At 42.7% G+C, this 18,419-nt stretch overlaps 1 protein-coding gene across 7 annotated transcripts in view; it reads right to left on the bottom strand.

The window, feature by feature from the left end:
- PDLIM5 (PDZ and LIM domain 5) overlaps positions 1-17,999 on the bottom strand; it is a 125,720-nt gene extending 107,721 nt beyond the window's left edge. For all 7 annotated transcript variants that reach the window (XM_027731735.2, XM_039382627.1, XM_039382632.1 and 4 more), the window contains exons 1-2: positions 17,914-17,999; positions 14,997-15,132 (exon numbers count right to left, since the gene is read on the bottom strand). In XM_027731735.2, coding sequence (XP_027587536.1) covers positions 14,997-15,092 — 96 coding nt within the window. In that variant the 5' untranslated portion in view covers positions 15,093-15,132; positions 17,914-17,999. The remainder of the gene's footprint in view (positions 1-14,996; positions 15,133-17,913) is intronic.
- Between the last annotated feature and the right edge of the window lie 420 nt (positions 18,000-18,419).

The following is an 18,419-nucleotide window of genomic DNA, read 5'->3' as shown; positions in this document are numbered from 1 at the left end:
GCTGCTCTGTAATTCACTTTACCACATTTACATGAAACTGCATACACCATGTCCCAATAAAACAGCTTTTAGACAGTCAACAACACTCTGGTCACTATGTAATTGATTTAAATACTTGGATTTGATGCACCGTTTTCAGAAACTTGGAGATTTGACATGTTGTCTGTTTAATTATACACACAACCCAGATTATAAGAGATCTGTAAAAATTTGTTTTGGGAATTAGGAAAAAAAAAACCGAACATGAGAAAAATATTTGGCCCAGCTCTGTGCCCTAAAGTCCTGAAATATTTACAATGCTACTTGACCAGCTAGCACTGCCACCCTCACACATTCAAAAACCATGAGTCAGGCCCTAGAAATAAGGAGTGTTTTTTAATCTCACAATCCTAATGCCAAGATACACTCTGAGGTTTTGCTGGGTTTTCCGACTTACTTTTCTTGAGTCTTCAATGCAACACTGAAGGATTATTTTGGTGACTTAAACTGAATTCACATTTTGATACAAGCACATGAATGCAAAGGACTGGGAGCTTAAAAGCAGTCCCCCCACAACAGTCCCCTCCCAAAAGTTCACAGTTACTCAAGAACAGCACCAGCAAGAGTAATTCTGGGTTCCTTCTATAATCTTGACTGAAGTGATCCTGGAAGGCCTGCTATAGGAATATCACTCCAGAATGCAGGAAGACAAAAAGAGGTTAAAGGCAGACATGGGTGGTCCTGAGTAATGTCCAGCTGGGGTTACTAGTGCAGATCTCAAAGCAGTTCCTTCCTCCGTATGGGATGACTGGCAAAACAAACTTGGCTCTGTTGTGCTGCAGTGTGGCCCCACTGATTACTTAGATTTTGGCTCCATTTTAGTTCAAGCCTTTCAACAACTCAACCTTTACCCTTCTCCCCAGTGTAAAGAAAAGGAATGAGAAGATGGCCAAAGTGATATCTTCTGAGTGATTTTTAACCAACACTTTAAGACTCCATTTATTGATGAACAGCAATCCACCGGATGAAGTTGCTACTGTGTAGAGAAAGTTTAACATTATCACATTGTAACAGCCTCATGGGCACATGAAACCTAAACCCTCTGTGCTCTCATGAATCAAAATCGCCTGAAGCTGCTGAGAGAAGAAAGCCGCTTGCATTGCCATGAACCTGGGAGAGCAGCAGGGACCTTGTAGCAGGCTCCGAAAGACAGACTCACACAGGGCAACAAGAAACTGAAACACAGCTGAGTCAGTTGAGACTGAAGGCCAGAAGCCACCTGTAGATCCGTTTTGTCACCTCATATGCAACGCCAGCCGCGGAATTTTCCCTGAAGAAGCTAGCAGTGTTTTTGGGCTTGAAACACAAAGCACGCATATGCTGCTAACGACATCTATGGTTGTTCAGGAATCCAGTGGTACCCAAGTGCTCACAAAAGAGCATAAAAGAACAGCTTGTTTCTTGATGCTGAAGCTTTTCCTGCAACTGTACCAATAACACAAGAACTGCCATAAAGCCCTGCTTTTCTGATTAAACAGAAACGCACTGCTGTGCACAATAAACCCAGGACATACTACACTCTGGCAAGGATTGGCACAGTAAGGAAAAATGGGAAGAAAAAGGATGGTTACAGACTTACAGTACAGTACTAATGCAATTCAAAACAGAGGCAAGCTATCCCTGTAACTATTTACACCATCTGCTGTAGAGAGCCCAAAGCTCTTACCACTTGTGACTTGGAGTTCTCTGACAAACATACTAGTTTTTTAGTTTGGTATGGTTTTTTGATACCTAGTTTTTATTATTCCTTTTATTCCTATCCTATCATATTTTTGAATCCTAAACTCTGTTAATGCCACAAGTAATAATGGTTCCTGAGCTGCACTTCCCTTGAATAACTAACAGCAAAAACTCCTGCCAGACTTATTTCAGCAGTTAGAGAGAGGTTCTCAGGCTATGAAAATCAAGGGTAAAAACTTGAAGGCAGTACAAATTGTGTTCTTGCAAAACTACCTTCCTCTTTCTACTAAAAGAAAAACAGGTGACAAACTGAAAGACTCAAACCTATTTGGCAGAAACTCAAAAAAATGGCACTAGAAAACCAACTATGATTCAATCTGAGTGGTTAGCTATCTCAAATGCTGAAGTGAGGTATTTCCTAATTGGTAATGCCCATTGTTATGCACTATGTTTCCTAGAATTGATACATGAATGTCATTGCATTTAAGTCTAAACTATTTGCATGCTGCCCCTCTCAAGGTATGCTTCTCCTGAAGCACAGCAGTTACCCATTCCACAAAGCTCATGTTTATCCCCTTATTCTGGATAATATTTTTTTCATGAGGGATTCCCTCTTGTGAGGCCTCACCTCTCCCCCATATGCAGCCTCTCTCCAAGTTTTCAAGGTAATGAGTCCGTGCTGGAAGATAGAGGCTGACTTATACTAGGTAATCATCATCAGGGCAAAGCAGGACAGGGGAATCTCTACAAAACCTCATTTTGTACCCTGGGAATATGTTCCTTACTAAAGAGAGCAACGGAAGTCAGAAAGTAGGAATGGGAGAATTACTGAGCTAATCAAACAGGCATAGATTAGGATATGCAATAAAAAAAAATGTATACAATTGTGACAGAGGAGGCATTCAGAGTTACCAGAAGCACTGGAGGCACTCCATCCTGTTGATGAGGTCAGGAACCAGTTGATGTCAACGGCTACAGCATCCAAAATTGTGTACTTACACCTATGTGTCTCCATCACTATGCCAAAAGTGTGCCTTGCATTTGCAAGGAGGAAGCAGAGGGAGAAAACCCCAGCAGTTTAGCCTTCTGCAACAGTAGGAGGTTAAAAAGTAAAGCATCAACACCAACTGGTTTGCCCTAAATCCTTCCTTTGACTACTGTAATCAGAGCTTCCTGTGAGCAATTTCCAGTTATTTCATCCCACACCATCCAAGACAGTTATAAAATGGTCTGGGCTGTCAACTGCAACTGCTGCAGTTTTCATCAGGTCAGGTATCAAAACAAATTAATGTTATTTGAAGTTTTAATAATCAGCAGTTTCTACACTTTAAAGTTCAAGTGTAGATATGTCAGTGGAAGAAAATACTCCCACAGAGCAGCTATTCAACTGGCCAGAGTATCACATTCCCTCTGACATAAGAGGGATAGTGATACTTTCATCCAGAGAGATATTGCAAGAATTCAAGCCTCCAAGCTTTAAGTGCACACCTCAAGAAAACCATCTTTTGGGTTTCACATTGAAAGCAAATTGCATTTCTAGACAGATACACAAAATTTATTTTCAGTCAAAAAAGCCTACTCATCTATATTTTGTTCATAAGCTCAATTATTTTAGTAAATGGTTCAGGAGCAATAGTTTTACCAAGCTACACAGGAAAAGGACCTTCTCTGAGGTACTAAGCTGTAGCTTAAGTGTGCAGTAATTGCACACTGCAAAGAGAGAGAAGGGGATAGAGAATCTCTACAGCATTTCCAGACCACGAAGTAGTAAAGCCACCACACACCTAATATGCAAAGATTCCTTATCTCCAAATGCTACACCACTTGATGTTAGCTCTATAGTTTTAGTGATGAAGATTGACTGGCCAGTCAAAGGTCTGTTACTGTTTGAGCTCTCAGGATGTCATACAAACTTCTCCGCTAGTCAGTTCTCTTATGGCTGTCAATCGCTGGCTAATACATCTTTGAGAGAAAGTTGAAAGTTGTCTGGGAAAGGTCAGTTGTCTCCTCCAAGCAAGTCAATGCTTCTTTCCTTCTGGTAACAGTTTGAAGACCAAAAACTGCAGAGTGCTGAGAGGTAATGTGCATCAACACAGGTTGAGCCTTAAGCAAAAGTCATCTTATGGAAACAACCTGTATGCCTAAAATTACACTTCTGCTCAAGTGTTTTTGCAGTGTCAAGGCTTGGGTTCTCAGCATTTACAGGATTACACTCGATCTGCACAATACCGAATTAACTTAATTTAAAAATTGAATATGCTCTCAAAGGAGATTCATGTAAACCCCTGCTACAATGACTTTTGTTTATAGCCAGTTCTCACAATACGACAGCTGAAAAGTGGAGAGAATAGACTCTATTTGTAGCTGACAAAAGCTGTAATTTAATAATCATTCAGTGACAGTTTTCACAGCTTAGTATGCTGACAGACATGTCCTAGCAAGTCTGGCTTCACCACTTCTAGGCTGTATTGTCCCCAGGTATCTGCCCCCACCACTGTGACAGCAGCTCCAGCTCCCACCACCAAGCCTGTTGGGCCGAGTGAACCCCTGCTGCACCAGTCCCACCTACTGTCCCGGCTTAGGGCATGATGGAGGAAGAGTTCCATCTGTAAAGCTGGCTTTAAGCTCCATCATGAAGATGCAAGCATAGGTTTTCTTCTGACAACCATCTTCAGCCAGTGATTACTACTGTTTAAAGCCTTAAAAGCCTTCCATTTCCCTAAGTAAAAGCATTAGGCATTAAAGTAAAGAAAATTAGAGCAGCACAGAAGGCATTGCTTAGATACACAAGCAAGCTGAAGACAAACAATCCCATTAGTCTACCACTCCATGTCTTTCACAATGCGATGCTATGTCTAGAACCACAAAGAGAAGGGGTTGAAATCATTGTCAAAGTAGACACACATTACCCCTACCAAAAAAAAAAAAAAAACAAAACAAACCCATAGCCCCCATCAATTTTGAACTCTTACATCACAGGAAAGAATGAAAAGTTTTGCTTACCAGCAGCATTGGACTCAGAACTACACCTGGCTTGTCATACATAAGACACACATTGTAAAGAAAAAACTCTAATAGCAGATGTACTATAAACTTTGAGACTGAGCTGCTCTGCCTGGCAGAGGAAGCATTTACACAGCAAAGCTGGCCTGTTCGATTTTTTTTCAAGGGTACTGAACAAAATGTTATAGAGTTTCCATCAAGGTGATATAATCTTTTTTAATAATAAAAATGCATCTTTAAGTCTGTATTTTTTATGCTTGCAGCATTTTGCCTTTGCCCTACAGAATTCTGTTTTAAAAATCTCAAATGCTATTGCTACCAATACCATCACGACACTTAAAAGAGACATTTTGATCATTTTCTCCACAGCCTGAAAGAATTTTGGGTGTAAGAACCACTAAAGATCATCCAATTACATTCATAAATACAGAAGCTTAACAAACAGGGAGTTTTACCCTTCTGAAAATGATACAATCTGCATTAATGCAGGTTTAGGATCTAAATCACTAGTCATGCCTTCAAAAGAACTATGAAATAATTAACACAAAATAAAAGTTTCTGTTGCCTTTCCGTGGTAAGTTCTTCACATTGTTCTATTACTTGTTAGGGAAAAAACTAGATACTGTGTTAGGTCATTCCTTAATATAGACCAGGATAAGTCAAACTTCTTTCATATCCAGTTAACATGCAAACCATTTGACCTTTCCAACAGGACTACTAGAGATCTGGCAAGATCCACATTTTAGCCTATGGGACTTCACACAAGGCATTACATTTTACTTTAGGGCTTTGCTACAGCCACAGCTGACAGCAGTTGCAAGAGTTCATATGTTAAAATACTTTCAACTATCTCTTGCATTTACTTTACTAAGCTTAACTGTTTTAGCTGAAGTTTCCATTGAAAGACTAACTCAAAATGAGATGGTAACTATAAAACTAATCCAAAGTGGAAAAATATTATGGACTATTCTACTTGAAATTTTCTAGCCTACAAGTCTCTGTGCCCTGTGGCTGCTTATTCAGTAGTTTTGGTGTAAAGTATAGTTTATTCCATTGGTGCAGAATTTACTAATCTGCTTTGCAGATTAGTATTGTATTGTGCATCACAATACAGCCATCAACTTATAGGATGCTATTTTGTTCCCCTTTTACCTCTCTACTTGGGACAGCATACCTAAGAGACTACATAAAACTGCACTGGTGTCTTGAAGTGACAAAACATGAAAAGCTACCATGTGGGGGACACCACCTATTAAGTGACAGTGTTGAAAGGTGAGTGATGAATGAAGCAGATAAACTGGAAGAGACGGAGGGAACTCGTGTCAACTCTTCTAAGAAAAGATAGTACATCTCTCTGCAAATTCAGCTTGGGGACCTTGTATAGTAAGGGAACCTGAAGAGGTACTTCTGTCATATTTTCACTACTGTTACTGGCCTGAAGACTTGAGTCATTCAAAGACTCATGTAACACTGGCCTTAGCAGAGGCCTCCTTTCCTTTTGTCTTTTTTCTTGTAACAGCCACCTCTAGAAGTAAACATACTTGATGGAACAATGGGCTGAGGTCAACTGTATGAGGTTCAACAAGGTCAAGTGCTGGGTTCTACACTCGGGTCACAACTATCCCATGTAGTGCTACAGGCTGGGGACAGAGTGGCTGGAGAGCAGCCAGGCAGAGAGGGACCTGGGGGTGCTAGTCAACAGCAGCTGAATATGAGCTAGTAGTGTGCCCAGGTAGCCAAGAAAGCCAATGGCATCCTGACTTGTATCAGGAATAATGTGGCCAGTAAGATTAGGGAAGGGTTCGTCCCCCCATACTCATCATTGGTGAGGCCACATCTTGAGTCCTGTGTTTAGTTTTGGGCCCCTGACTACAAGAAAGATATTAAGGTGCTAGAGCGTGTCCAGAGAAGGGCAACAGAGCTGGTGAAGGGTCTGGAGCACAAGTCTTATGAGGAGCAGCTGAGGGAGCTGGGGTTGTTTAGACTGGAAAAAGGAGGCTCAGGGGGACCTTATTGCTCTCTACAGGTACCTGAAAGGAGACTGTAGTGAGATGAGGGTCAGCTTCTCCAAACAAACAAGCTATAGAACAAGAGGAAATGGCCTCAAGTTGCGCCAGGAGAGGTTTACACTGGGTATTAGGAAAAATTTCTTCACCAAAGGGGTTATCAAGCATTGAAACAGGTTGCTCAGGAAAGCGGTTGAGTCACCATTCCTGGAGATATTTAAAAGACATGTAGATGTGGACATGTCTACATGGTTTAGTGGTGGACTTGGCAGTGCCGGCTTAAGAGTTGGATTTGATGATCCTATAGGTCTTTTCCAACCTAGGTGATTCTATTCCTCATATTTGTTTAAACAAATCTCAGCCTCAGTTTTCATTCTTTATGACCACTGGCAGGAAGAATATCACCTTTCCCATATTTCTACTGCCTTAGGCATATGAGACAGTTTTCTCTCACACTTTCCTTTATATTGATAACATGAAATCTATTCTTAAAAAGTCAAAACAAACTAAAAAAAAAAAAAATCCCACAATGTTATCTCCTGGCTTCGTACCAAAGCCAAACAAACAAACCTTTCAACACCATGTCTCTTCTCACAATGCTTTTTGATAGCCATCGGCCAATGAATAATGAGAAAAACAGTTACACTAAAAATAGCATCTCCAAATGGTGGGGAAGTCGACAGAAGCTGTCAGGCCTCCAGGGCCAGATACTTGCAAAGAAAACATGCCTAATTTTTTTGCAGTTACTATTCAATAAATGGTCCTGCTTTTTGACCTCTGGAAGGACTGCCAATTTTGCATCTGCTCTGAACATCTAATCAGAGTTTATTTTTTCACTACATCTGTCTTTGAGAAATGGATCTCACAAATACTTTAGTTTTTCCATCATGAAATATTTAGCTTGTACTCCTCATACTGTAACTAAACTGTCACTTATAAGGGGAAAAAGAGGAACCAGCATTTTTTAATGTGAAAAGAATGTGCTCACACATCACATCAGATATCCCTCAGCTACAAGCTCTTTGGTTCCTTTTTCTCCCGGTACAGCCAGCTTCACTTTTGCGGGAATGACATCAGTAGAGGAACTATTTTTTAAAAGTTAGCTTCCTACTCAGTCTGAGGAGGCTGTCTGACAAATAAGGTCAGAAAGAGACAAGATGCAGACACTTTCCTTACGCCTTCTCTTCCCCACGCCCTCCTTTCTTCCTAAGCACACTCCAGTGCTGGTCGTCTTGTTTTAAACTGCACAGCAGAATATACAAGGCAAGGAAAACAAATGGTATAGGGAAACATAGCCCTTTTCCCAATTTTCAGCACAAGGAGGTTTAACAGGAGTGGGAAAAGAAGCAATTGGGAAATTACATCCATACCAACTCATCTCTCTTTCCACCTTCAAATTAAACCGAGGTGCTCTCTAAAGGAGACTGTTGCCTGCGGGCAACTCTGCAAACTCAAAGCACTAACTATCACTCTTAGGACTTTTAGAACACTTGCTCATATTAAGCCACTTGTGCAGCTGGGAGCTTTTTAATTATCCAGAGAAAAACCTCTGCTCCTCAGGACTAAATACAGAGAGGATACAAACTTTGGCACTGGTAGCTCATTTGTCATTCTCAGTGTATTTTTCAGTAAACCACATCTTGTAAACAGAATTAAACAGACCAGAATAACACTTCTTGCTTGGTGTCTTGGCAAATCCCATTCATTTCATAAGCACTAATAGCTCCAGTAAAATAGAGCATTTGCTGCCCTAGGAGCAGCATCAATGGGTAAGTGCTGCGCCGTCCGACAGTGTCTCTGACCCTGTGTCACGAAGTTACAGAATTACGGAACGGTTGGGGTTAGAAGGGATGTCTGGAGATCCTAGTTCAATCCTGCTACTACAGCAGGTTCACTTACAGCAGGCAGCAAAAGATTGTATCCAGGTGGGTTTTGAATATTTCAAGAGATGGAGACTCCACAACCTCTCTGGGCAGCCTAAGTGCTCTGTCACCCTTGAAGTAAAGAAGATTTTTCTGACATTCAGATAGACCTGCCTGTGTTTCAGTTTGTGCTAGTTGCTCCTTGTCCTGGGCACTCCTGAAAAGAGTCTGACACCCATCCTCTTGACACCTGCCCTTAAAATATGTCTTCTCCAGGCTGAACAGGTCCAGCTCTCCCAGACTTTCCTCATAAAAGAGATGTTCCAGTCCCCTACTCATCTTCACAACCCTCCATTGGATTCTCTCCAGTAGTTCCTTATCTTTCTTGTACTAAGGAGCTCAGAACTGGACACAATACTCCAGATGCAGCCTCACCAGGGCTGAGTAGAGGAGCAGGATCATCTCCCTCTTCCTAATGCACCCCAGGACACCACTGGCCGCCTCAGCCACAAGGACACACAGCTGACTCATGGACAGGTTGTTGTATACTGGGACCCCCAGGTCCTTCTCTGCAGAGCTGCCTTCCAGCAGGTCAGCCCCCAACCTATGCTGGTGCAGGGGGTTATTCTTCCCCAGATGAAGGGGAAGAACTCTGCTGAACTTCATTAGGTTCCTCTCTGCCCAACTCTCCAGCCTATCCAGGTCTCACTAAATGGCAGCACAGCACTTTGGGGTATCAAACAGTATTCCCAGTTTTGTATCATCAGCAAACTTGCTGAAGGCACACTCTGTCCTTTCATCCAGGTCACTGATGAATAAGTTTAGCAGGACTGGATCCAGCACTGACCCCTAGGGAACACTGCTAACTGCAGGCCTCTAACTGGACTCTGCACCACTGATCTCTGAGCTCTGCCATTCAGCCGGTTCTCAACCCACCTCAGTTGCCGTAGTGGAATAAGATTTCAGCTGTATTTTGTGCAGACCATCACAAATACAGCTGTATTTTGTGCAAACTCAGTAATAAACCAAACCAGCACAGCAATGCCATCAGTTGCCAGTTAGGGCTTACTTAGTAGCTCTCAGTAGCTTCCAGGACGAAGCAACACAAGAGCAAGAGACTCAGTCAGACTCTAATCAGTCAAAGCTGACATACCCTACGTCCATTCAAAGCATCATTTTCCTTTATTCTCTCCTCACTATTTTCACAGATCTTAATGACTTTAAACAGTTTGCTTGGAAATATTAAGAAAGCCAGTGGCCAAACCCCCGAATAAGCAACCACAGTGCAAAACCAATCACAGATGCTTCATCCATGTGGACAACTTGCTGGGTAACCATGTATGTACATGGGCAAGAGGGAAAGCAGAGGAGACAACTCCTCTGCTAGTGACCTCCTGACACCAGCATAAAGAATGTCAGCAAGCTCATGTGGGATGAATATTGAGCAGCTGATGTGTTGTACTTTTATTCCTACTTCATCTCAAGGTGGGCTGCTCTTCCACCTACTCCATGGGTGTACTGCTTGCTGACAGATTTATTATGATGAGTCTTTCATCAACTATAAGATTGCAATTTCAACACAGAAAAACGTACTGAAACAGCTGAAATAATGAAAATTGAAAGCATGCAAAAATAAGGGGTTATTTCTAAGGGGGAGAGTAGTGGTTGATTGTTTTGGGTTTTTTGAAGAAGCAAATGACCAGTGAAGCAGAAAGAAATGGCGGGGGGGGTGGGGGGTGGAATACACTGAAAGAAGTTGCAGTATTCAGTAGAAAAACTGAGCTGTCAGTCAGGCCAAGCATTTCAACATGACAGTATTCCACTTAATTCCTACAGGAGAAGAAAGACAAATAGAGAAACACCTTCTGAAGGACAATAGCTAGAGTTGCCTGTTTTGAAGGAGAATAGCTGGAAGATTCAACAAGAAAGTAACTTTAAAATACAAGAAAAAATCCTAGGTATTTGCGTTAGGTGGGAAAGTATACTGCATATAGGCTACATTACTGTTCAAACTATACCTTTGTTTTAGTATTTCCTTGTTTCTAGTGGTAAACTTTGCCATAAAACAGAGAGAAGCACCATTTAGAGACTATACCACAAAAATTTTGATAAGCTACAAGCATATCAAGGACACATTTGGAACAAATATCCAAACCTCTCACAGATCATCCCAACATAACGAATACATCACCAATACTAAACACTATTTATTTCAATCTTCAGAGGACAGCAGTTTTGACAATTCTAATGCTAGTCATGCTTACTAAGTTTATTCTGGTTATGTTAATTAAGCATTGGGAACTAACCAAGTCCCAAAAAATTAAAGCAACCATAATATTAATCCAAACTATAATGAAGTGTGGATAGTTTTAAAAGCTACTGCATTGCACAGTTATAAATAACACAGATCATGTTGTAGATACCACTGACCCCAAATTCTGTAAATACAATATTTAGCAAGCCCAAGAGCTACTTCAAGAATCCTACCTAGTAGTATGGATGGAGTACCTTATTTCCAAAACTGCATTTCTTTTTTTTTTTTTTTTTCTACTGAATGAGAATAAACTCTTGTGCAAACAAATCTAGGAGGTAAAGTGTAGACCAACATTAGTCCCAAACTGAACATATTCCATGTCAGTAGGATTTATCCCAGACTACAAATCTACATGGACATCACCAGATCCACTATTATTGGCAATCATGACCAAAACTCTTTTTTTGACTCATCTGATGTTTAGCAGAATATCCTGAAACTTGTAAATAAATTTTGTTCGAAAATAATTGAGAAACAAGAAGGACCCATGATGTAATTCTTGCAGTGTAGCCAACACTCAGTGTTGGGACAATATGTCTCAAATCTACCAGATAAAGGTGAAGATGTGTATTAAGTAGCTGACTTTTCAGCCACCTGTGTTATTCAGAAGCAATCCATTCATTCATGTGACAACAATCGCATTATGACAAATGTCATTTCACATGACTACATATATTACAGGGAAAAAGTCTGAATCTTAATCATTTCCTACAATGGTTACTTTACAGCTAGCAAATCATAACCCTTGCATGTCAGCAATTTGTTCTTATCTGCTCTAGCTTTCCTTTTTGTTTTTTTTTTGTTTTTTGCATCACAGCATAGGTCTTTAAGGAATGAGGAGAACAGTTGCTTCTTTAACACAAACCACCATGTGGAAAAAGTGAGAGCAGCAACTGAGAATAATCTAAGTTTGCATACCTTGGCTCTAGTAATTTCTATCTTCTTCACTGTGAGCTAAGCGCTCACAGTTTGCAATCTCTCCTTATATAAGGCACACCTCAGAATTAACTACCTGGAAGCCCTACAGTACAGTCACTTGCAGCGGCCTGAGCCACTTTAACACTTGGCTGTTAATAAACCTCAGCCCATCCTTTATTCCTGATTACTTTCAGAGCAACTTCCTTCCCTCCAGCCCTTCTTTCACGAGAGCCATACCGTCCATCATGCTCCCATCACTGCTCCCATCCTGCTTCACCCTGTTGAAGTCCAGCCAGATACGTAACAAGTACCACCTGCATTTGTGTTGTACTGATATATACACACTAACTGTATATACTTCATATATGTACATGTAACTGTGTGTATATATAGTATACACTTATACTGATAAAACTGTACTAACTATAAGGCTATATCCCCAACATCACACGTATCCCTTACAGTGAAATGTGCACAGCTGTTAAAGTATACAGATAACTTTAAAGCAGGCAGAGAGCTCTAGCAATTAACTGACATAGCCCTGCAATAACTGCTGCTATTGGTTATGATGTTGCAACTAGTCTGCAATATACTAGCTTATGAAAAATCAAATGTTACTGCTATCCTTGCACTACTGTTACCCTGTTAGACATTAGCTAACCATAAGAATTTCATCTGAGAGCACAAAACAGGCTCCTTTTTCTTTACAGAGGGAACAAGGAATGCGCCCATTTAAACTGCATTCTGTACAAAGTCGAATAACTTACTAAAAACTTTCTCCAAGGAACCATGAGATCTTAATTTGTTCGAATCATCAGGGAAGAGATTAACTTTTCAGATAAACAGCTTTAGTGTATTATCTGTGCTTCATAAACTATACTTTATTTAAATTTAATTTCAAAAGTTTAAACTAAAGCAGGAAATTAGCCCTCAGTAACCCAGCCAGATTCATCTTCAGCATCTAGAGGACAAACTAAAAACAAAACAAAACCAAATAGTCCTCTTTGCCAAGGAACATAATTCTGCTGTCTCATTACTGTTTTGCTAAAATAATTTAATTAGTAGCCTTCGGATACAGGAAGGAATTTATGCTACATCAGGAAAAGAAGGGCTTGGGGGGGGTGAATTGTACACACTGTTCTAGCATACCAGGAACATGGTGTTGAATTCTTCCAGCTATCAGGCCAAAGCTGGACTGGCATGCCAGAAGTAAGCATTTTTTTGATCCAAAGTAGGGGAGGGGTAAAAAAAAAAAAAAAAAAAAGGGCACCAGGCAGTCTAATACTTGCATACTCTGAACTGCGAGTAGGAAGAAACAGCTCACCTGAGGAGCAGTGCCAAGGTATAGTAAGTGAATTGGATATTGCGCTTCCCCCACCCATGCACAAATTAAAGTTCCAAAACCATACTGGCCCCCATCTTTCATTATGTTCTGCTCTTGTGGGCACTGACATTCGTCATTCGGGAATCCCATAACTGAGGCTTTTATAGGTAGCTATTTAGGCCAATTCCCCCAGGCTACTCCATGCAACAGCATATTTGATTCCTGCAATAAAGTTGTAGTCTAGGCTAATTTCAACATATGTTTCCTCTTTTAGATGGGAAGCCTGCTTACAGCAGGACTGCACTCCAGATCTCCAGAACAACAGAGGCCTCTACAAAAAAGTATTACTCTTTCCTGAAACTGGTTGTTTAGTATGGCTTACTGCCTGTAGTGCTTAATTTCTAGTCAGCATCACAACACAAGGACCCTATGCAGACAAGGTCCTATGCTTTTGCAAATCTTTGTCATGAAAGCCCTTCTACCATCAAATCAGAAGAGAGCTATCTGCATGCCCAGTTCAAATTTCTCAGTAGTGTACGAGTAACAGCTACTCAACAAGAAACTGAGTTACAGTTTAGCCTGAAAGTCCCTGGAATTCAGGAATAAACTGCTTCTCAACCACTTTTTGTCTCAGATATCAACTGTACTTATCTGTACAGAAGCACTTCTGCAGCTCTCCAGTCCATTTTAGCCACATAAAAAGAATTTTGCAGCGCCAGACTGTATTTTATCCTCACCAACATAATCCATGGGTGGATAGGATAAGCCAAGTCTAAATGAACTGGCAGAGTTTGTATCACTAGTTAAGATTAGCTAAAAATATCGCCATGATGCATAAACCCAAATAGAAACCTGCACCATCTACCAGAGCAGTATCAATTCTGCAGTCCCAACAGGTGTAAAAAATAATTCATCTTTGTCACTAAACTACATGAATATGTAGGAGGAAGAGAGCTGTAGACAGAGAAGGGGCATTTGTACACAAATTCAAATTTAAAGGCACCAGGGTACAGAGCCATCAGAAGCCAGTTTCTTCACCCAGAGATTTCCAATAATCCAAGAAGCTCAATACTGCAAAGTTTGTCCCTACATTTTACATGCAAAGTGCTTCAGCCATCTGAGAAAGGCTTTGAAACTCAGCCCACACTGAAAGACAAGCCTTCCCTGAAAACATAGTTTTAAAGTAAAAAACTAGTGAGACAGTGCCTGGGTACAAGGATCATATTTGTTTTGACTTAGTTCCTCAAATCCTTTGAATACCAGTTCAGAGCACATACTCTATAAAACACTCATGAGAAACTGGCACGTTCACTCAGGCACATATTGATGAACTGCTATTTACAACTACTGTCATTTAAGTACCTTTTTATTGCAAAGAGTAGGATTTGTAACAACAGACACAGAAGATCCTCAAGCAGCTAAGAGGTGCTGAACAAACTAGGGTAATAAAAGTGATTTTTTCCCACTGCTTCCCATTTGAACACCACAGGCTCAGCCCCGCACAGTAAATTGCTTGCTTCCTGTCAGCCTCCAACTTCTGCATCTCTGTTTTCTGGATGGGAGCAGGGAAGGCAATTCAAGGGTAGTTTCTTTTGTTTGCTGCATAAACAAGTGCAGATAAAACAACCATTTCAAATGAACCAGTCCTTCTTAGGATAATTTTCTTGGAGCCTTCATACGATAAAGATTTATTTTCCCAGCTCAAACCCCTCCTCCAACCCCCAACAGTCCTTCATGCCACCGGGTAAGTTGAGCCCCAGTCTCTGTAATTAATGGCTTTGTCTGAAGGTTGTGGTTTTGCCACAGCAAAACAGATACCCACATGCAGGAAAAGAAGTGAATGCACTTACTCGAGAAATAGACAGAGGGACATTGAAATCCTTGCCCCCTTGAAGTCTGAAACCCCAGGGAGCCGGCCCAACCAAAGACACGCTGTAGTTGCTCATGATGTTTAGTATTCAAGGACCAAATCCAAGGAACTGATGCCTGCAGAAGAGGATTAGAGTTTTAATTTAATGACGATAAAAACAAAAGGTACTGTTTGCCATTTTGAAAGCTCTCTTTCTTCGGCTGTATTCCCCTCCCCCAAAATCAGCCAAAAACCCTACACCAGGTCTGTCATTGTGCTTTTATTCCTCACATGTTTTCCTCCATAGCTTAGAAAGAAACATAACTAGGGAATGGGTAATATGGACTTGGAGAACTCACAGTGCCAAAATATTTGACAACTACTTCTTAGTAACAAAACAGTGTGTGTGGTGAAAGTCACACAACATTAAAGCTCATCTTTAAAAAAAGTCAATATTGAGAGAAGCATGAATTGATATATTCCTTAAACCCGAGTATGGAAGACATTAGCACTACTGGCATATTCATTTCTAACAAAATTAATATCATATGCTGCCATGTCATCAGCTCAAAGCTTATTTCTAAATACAACAATGTCAAAGCATCCCAACTTTGAAGTTAATCAGAAGAAAATAAAATCCCTGTGAGTTTTTTATTTTTATAGCATAGCTTCAAGTGGTAGAACAATGTCACAGACAAAACAGATATTAAAACCAACCCTCAAATGAAAGCTGTGAACTAAAGCAAAATATCCACAGCTGCAACTCAGTGCTAAGCAAAACCCATACATCTCCCTCTCTACAAATGTGGGCAACAAATTACCTTTAAAAGGCAACCGAGGCACTTAATTGCTGTTCAGCGTCAAAGATAAGGGCTTCAGTTTCACCTCAGATAAGCGATGTTACAATGACATCTTAGGTAGTGGATGCCGTCTATTTTTGTATAGTTGAAGCCAGGCAGGAGCACACCAGGGCGGGCTGGTGTAAGACTACACCGGGGCACAGCCAGATTCCATACTCGTATAGGGACATTTAAGGTGGACCTTCAGTCAAGCAGCAGGGAGTTGGCTGCAAACCCCACCGAACTCTTCAAAGCCCGGTTTTAGCTGTTCATACACTGCAGGGCAGGGGGGGCCGGGGAGGAGCTGTGTCAGTTTTTTCTAGGTGGTGGATTTTTCTCAAACACAGCCCACCCTCAAGGACCACGAGAGTAGGGCTGTCACACAGCCCCCGCCGGCACAGGGATGTCACTCCTCAAGAAAGCCACCCATAACACACCTTTCTGGGTACACCTCCAATAGCAGCAGAAATCCACACTGCTCAGACTTCGTTCTAAATCAGTGAACTTTATTCACATCGACGGCCACTCAGGTAACCAGAGTAGGGCTGCTGGCATTGGGCAGTACCAGATACAGAGGTGCCTGTGTACCTGGGCCATTCCCAACCTGCCCCTGCCTGTTGGCATTCAGCAAAGGGATAGCTCTGACCCCAGGCACTGACTCAACACACCACTGAGCTCTCATGTGGCTAAAGAGGAAGAAAAGTCCCCACCAAGTTTGAGATAGGATTTTTAAGGGGCTTGCTCACCGATAAAGTAAGAACTAAGTTTTTTAATTGCCCTGTGCAAGGAACTAGTGTAAAAAGAGGATTTAAATTACTCACAGATTTCTTTCTGCATAAGAATACAAATACTTTTCACTGCCTTTAAATGAAATCCACTGCAGTGACAGGTCACTGTAAACTATGAGACTGCAGAAAAGCAAACCACATCTAGTGACCAGCACACATGCAGTTGTTCGGCACAGGCAGAAGGCTTTACCTGTCAGTTGAAACGAAAGCACTTGTTTGTTTGCTTGTTTGTTTTAAACTAAGTAACAGCTAGTTACAATTACAGACCTAGAAAAGAAATTGAATTATATTGGAAAGGATACTGTTCTTTTGCATTTGTGGCAACTAGAAATAGGAGACTGCATGCTGAAATACCGTGCATCACTCTCAGCATCACTCATTTTTCCTTTCTCATCCCCTTAATTCTGACATGTCTGCATCTCTAGGCTTACAAATACAATAGGAAGGAACAGCAAACGAAGAAGATCCATTCAAAGTTTTATTTAACTAATTTCTTAGTGTCAGAGCAACAGCTAACACTTCAACCCACCAACCCCGCTTCACGTGGGGAGCATTGTGAAAACACACCAGCTAAGGGTCAAATTGTGCAACTCTCCTTTAGATGATCAAACGTTCGGTGGATCTACTTCTGGAAGGGTGAATTTCAAAATCCAGGCAGAAACGCCGGCCTGCACCACTGCCGGCCAGGACACAGAGCAGCAGGGACGCAGCAGTGCCCAGAGGGGCTCTCCGCCCGCCCCCCCCTCCCCCCCCCTCGGGAAAAGTAGCTGTGCCGGAGGAAGGGCTGAGGGGCAGCGCTAGTACAAGCTCCTGTACTCTGCGGCACCCCCTTTGCACAACTCGCCGGGATGAGTTGCCCCAGGGCCACGGCAGGCTGGGGGGACCAGACACCCCACGCCACCCCCCCTAGCGCGCTCGGTCTCGGTTCCAGGCACTCCAGAGGCAACCCAGCGTGCAGCACCACCTGTGCCACAAAGCCCGGGGACCGGGGCACACCAGAGCCCCACGCCCGAGCAGCCCTAGGGGGACCTCAGCGCGCTCGGCTCAGGACAAGGAGCCCCACCGGTGTCCCGCAGCTCGGGCGCCCCGAGGTGCTGCCCCGGGGCATCCCCGCCGGGCGCTCCGCAGCCGCGACCGACTGCGCGCCCCCGCTCACAAAAATAAAAGGAAAAGAAAATAAGCACCGTGAAGCTTTAAAAACCGCGTCCAGCCTACCGACTTTTTGCTCAAACCCCCCTTTCCCTTTCTCCACCCCCCACCCTGTTTTTTGCCGCCCCCGGCAGTCACTCACCCGGCGGTGAGGCACAGCGCGGAGCGGCGAGGACACCCGGAGCGCGTCTCGTCTGGGAGGCGGCAGCTCCGTCCCCCCGGTCTTGTTTTCACTTCCGTCTCCCGCCGCTCCTCCCCTGGCCCGGCCCGGCCCAGCCCTGCCCGGCAGACACGGGATGGGACGGGGCGGCGGAGCGGGGCAGGGGCCGGAAAGGCTCAGGGGCGCCGTTCCCCACTTTTATTGGGTTTTGGTTTTTTGATAGTAAAACGCTCGCTTTCACCCAGCTTTGCTTTACACACAAGTAGCTCAAGGCGCACCTGTGAAACGCAAGGGCGAGCGGGAAGGGGCTGATCCCCGTGTGCCGCTCCAGCTCCTGCTCCGAGGGAAGGGGCTGCTGTGCCGGGCAGAGAGGGGGGAAGCTGCTAGGGCAGCCTGCAGCAGAGCAGAAGACCAGAAAGAGGCAGTTTGGTTTATTTAATGGGGAGTAATGTGAGGGCTGACAGGGATGTCCTTGCCTCCTGAGTGCA

Source organism: Pipra filicauda, unplaced genomic scaffold (genome assembly GCF_003945595.2).
Source record: "Pipra filicauda isolate LSUMZ 115617 unplaced genomic scaffold, ASM394559v2 scaffold111_size4109106_pilon, whole genome shotgun sequence".
In the NCBI taxonomy this organism is placed as follows: Eukaryota; Metazoa; Chordata; class Aves; order Passeriformes; family Pipridae; genus Pipra; species Pipra filicauda.
This window is presented reverse-complemented; position numbering and strand designations above follow the sequence as displayed.